Source organism: Pollachius pollachius, assembly GCF_949987615.1.
Source record: "Pollachius pollachius genome assembly, chromosome: 4".
Classification (NCBI taxonomy): domain Eukaryota; kingdom Metazoa; phylum Chordata; class Actinopteri; order Gadiformes; family Gadidae; genus Pollachius; species Pollachius pollachius.
The window spans coordinates 19,575,848-19,579,188 of record NC_136937.1 but is presented as its reverse complement, the minus strand read 5'-3'; the positions used below and the strand labels follow the sequence as shown (position 1 = coordinate 19,579,188).

The following is a 3,341-nucleotide window of genomic DNA, read 5'->3' as shown; positions in this document are numbered from 1 at the left end:
TTAGGGTTGGTTTTATTGCTAAAGTTCTTCCTCAGGACAATTACGTATTTAAGTTTTTTTTTTTTTACCCATCTCATATGAAGCACTCCCATGTCTGGGATACAAAAACGAGTTCAAGACACAGCCATAACATGAATTGTTCGAAGAATCGAAAGTTGAGATAAGGTCTGAGAACTGGTTGGCTGGAGACGTGTCATCACAGGAATGGAATGCGCGTCCACTGCGCGCTCTGCGTCACAGTATAAGCAGGAGGCTAAAGGAGGGCTCGACCGCACTGGTTTCCCAGTAGAAACAACTGTCCCAAGATCCGAGGTAGCATACTAAGAAGAAACAGGGAATTAAGTGGCCGTACAAAGCACATCTTTGTTTTCCAATCTTCAAAGTCGGCCAGCATGTTTTGTACAACTTTTTGGTTGCTCCTGGTGTCTGCGCATGTGGCCTCGACTGCAATACATAACGGTGAGTAACGGTGACGCACGCGCCCTCGGTGATCTGCTCAATGCTTTCTGAGTTATGTGTGGAATTCAGTGACTAATTGAATATCGATAAGGATTTGTCTTATCTTATCTGATACATTGTAGTTACTAATACTAAATAGGCGTATTAATGTGTTGTTGATATTGCCCACTCGGTATAACATGGGTCAAATCTTTTTTATAATATATTCTTTTTTATATTTCTTTTATATATAATAATAATATTTGGCCTACTTATAAAACTGATTTATAATAAAGGCCTAAACCTGAACAATTTAAATGTATTTAAAACATATTTAATATATTACATTTATTCATATGATTTATGATCTAATCCCTCACTGCAGGAAGCTCCATCGTGAGAGCGTTCGCATTTGCCCTCACGTTCCAGAGACCCACCGACGAGCCCTTTGACTCAAACTCGTACCTCAACAAGTACAGCGACACTTCACCATCACAAGAAAACGATTATATTAACCGGCAACCTTTCGAAGACCTGCAAAACAACTCCTTCAATTCACCAAACGAGACTTGGCCGAGCCAGCAGATCTCAAAGCAGGCGCTGCAGTTTCTAAGCGGTCCTCTGTCCACGGTCTTCATCCCGTCGGTCTACACGCTGGTGTGTCTGCTGAGCCTGCCCCTCAACGGCCTCGCCCTGGTGACGTTCGTGCGGCAGGTGCGTCCCGTCAAACCGGCGGTGGTCTTCATGTTGAACCTGGCCGGGGCGGACCTGCTCTTCGCTCTGCTGCTGCCCTTCAAGATCCACTACCACTTCAACGGCAACGACTGGACATTCGGCCCGCTTCTGTGCCGCGTGGTCACGGCCAGCTTCTACTGCAACATGCACTGCTCCGTGCTGCTCATCGCCTGCATCAGCGTGGACCGCCTTCTTGCAGTCGTCTACCCCATCCGGTCGCTGGGCTGGCGCCGGCCGCGCTACGCCACCATGGCCTGTGGCGCAGCCTGGACTCTGGCGCTGGCGGGCTCCGCCCCCCTGGCGCTGACGGAGCAGACGGTCCGGCTGGACCAGCTGGGCGTCACCACCTGCCACGACGTCCAGCAGATAGAGCAGCTGCAGTGGTATTACAAGGTGTACTTCTCCACCGTGGCCGTCGCCCTCTTCCTCCTGCCCATGCTCGTCACCCTGGGGTGCTACGCCCTCGTCATCTGGGCGCTGCGGAGGGTGCCGGACAAAGTGGGCCATCACTCACGTAGGAAGGCCCGGGCCATGTCCATGGCTCTGATCGTGCTGATGCTGTTCCTGGTTTGTTTTGCCCCCACCAACTGTCTGCTGCTACTGCACTACCTCCAGTTCAGCCCCCTGGGGGGTGACGCTGACGGCTCCTACGTGGCCTACCTGGTTTTCCTGTGTGTGGGGAGCCTCAACTGCTGTCTGGACCCTCTGGTCTACTACTTTGGCTCGTCTCAGTGCCAGCGGCAGCTCTCGGCCACGCTTGGCTGCCAGAAGGAGCTTGATAGTGGCAGGAATAACATATACTCATGCTCTGAGACCTCCTCCAGAACTGCGTTGAGGTCCAGCCACACTGGGTTCACCAGTCTGAAGGCCAAACCTCCGGGACCCAAACTGGACTCTTTCCAGGCCAGCCTCGAAAGTCAGTACAAGAAGCTTCTTGTTTAGATCAAAAGCTGAATGTACTGGATTGGTTAGCCCCGGCACAAAGGCTTTTACATAGGAAATTAAAACAAAGCTTTGAATCTGTAAAAAGTGAATTAGTTGTATATAATAAATTTGCTTTGATTTATAAATGTGCTTAAACCAAAGTATTATTTTCTTATTAGAAGCTTTGCTCAGATAACTGAACATTTTTCTATTTATCTTCCTATAATTATCTACATGTTATTCAGGCCTTCCTGCCTAGACTGTGGACCCTCGATATTAGTTTTGTATGCTTACAAAGTCTACATGCACTCATATTCCTTCATTTTATAGGACTCGAAGTGAGCTGAATAAACTAAATCATTCCAAAAAAATACGTAACACAGATGATTCCTGTATTTTACCTTCTTTAAAACCGTGTGTGTGTGTGTGTGTGTGTGTGTGTGTGTGTGAGTTAAAGCTACCAACAGAAAACTACTTGGTGTTTCTGCTAATCCAACGGGAAGCCGTGTAAATGAAGCATGTTGTTGTTTTTACTGTTTCGTTTTAAGTCCAATATATGACATCCAATATAGCAAAATCTGTGCGTGTTCACGTGGGCGGCAACCGCTTCCTGGTTTTCAGCCGCTTTTGTAACCGCCTCCCCTCTGCCGCCCTCCCCTCATTTAAATGAATGGAGGCGGCGAGTTGCCGCGCGGCGGTGTGAAAGCAGCTTAATAAAGGTGCTTGGACACCGCCGCGCGGCAACCGCCCTTATAACCGCCTCGCTGCCGGAGGGTACAGCGCGGCGGTGTGAAGGGCCAGGCGTTTTCAAAAGCGGCTGCTGTTGCTGCTGCCGCCGAAAGCTTCAACACGGGGAAAGCTGAGTGGTAAGGCGAAATCTGTGCGCGATCACGTGGGCGGCAACCGCTTCCTGGTTTTCCGCCGCTTTTGTAACCGCCTCCCCTCTGCCGCCCTTCCCTCATTGAAATGAATCGAGGCGGCGAGTTGCCGCGCGGCGGTGTGAAAGCAGCTTAAACCGTTGGAACACAAAAGACCGGAAACCATAGAAACGCCGGTAAACAAACCCCGAGAAGCCCAATCCCTATGAGAGCTCCCCGCGCTACGGCCATCCGGAGGCGCACGGAGCTTTTGGCCGTGATATTATATATACAATTATATTATATTATATTATATACTATTATATATAGAGCTCCGGGAGTCGCAAACGGCAACTATCACTTTCTCCTCCATGCTGCAGTTCACCC

The 3,341-nt window shown here is 49.4% G+C and overlaps 1 protein-coding gene across 1 annotated transcript; it reads left to right on the top strand.

Moving 5' to 3' along the window:
* The first annotated feature begins 239 nt into the window (after window positions 1–239).
* LOC307074488 (proteinase-activated receptor 1-like) lies at window positions 240–2,468 on the top strand. Its single transcript, XM_079734656.1, has 2 exons — window positions 240–459; window positions 824–2,468. Exons 1-2 carry the CDS (start codon window positions 393–395, stop codon window positions 2,113–2,115), a joined length of 1,359 nt encoding a protein of 452 aa, XP_079590782.1. The 5' UTR covers window positions 240–392; the 3' UTR covers window positions 2,116–2,468.
* The last annotated feature ends 873 nt before the right edge of the window (window positions 2,469–3,341 follow it).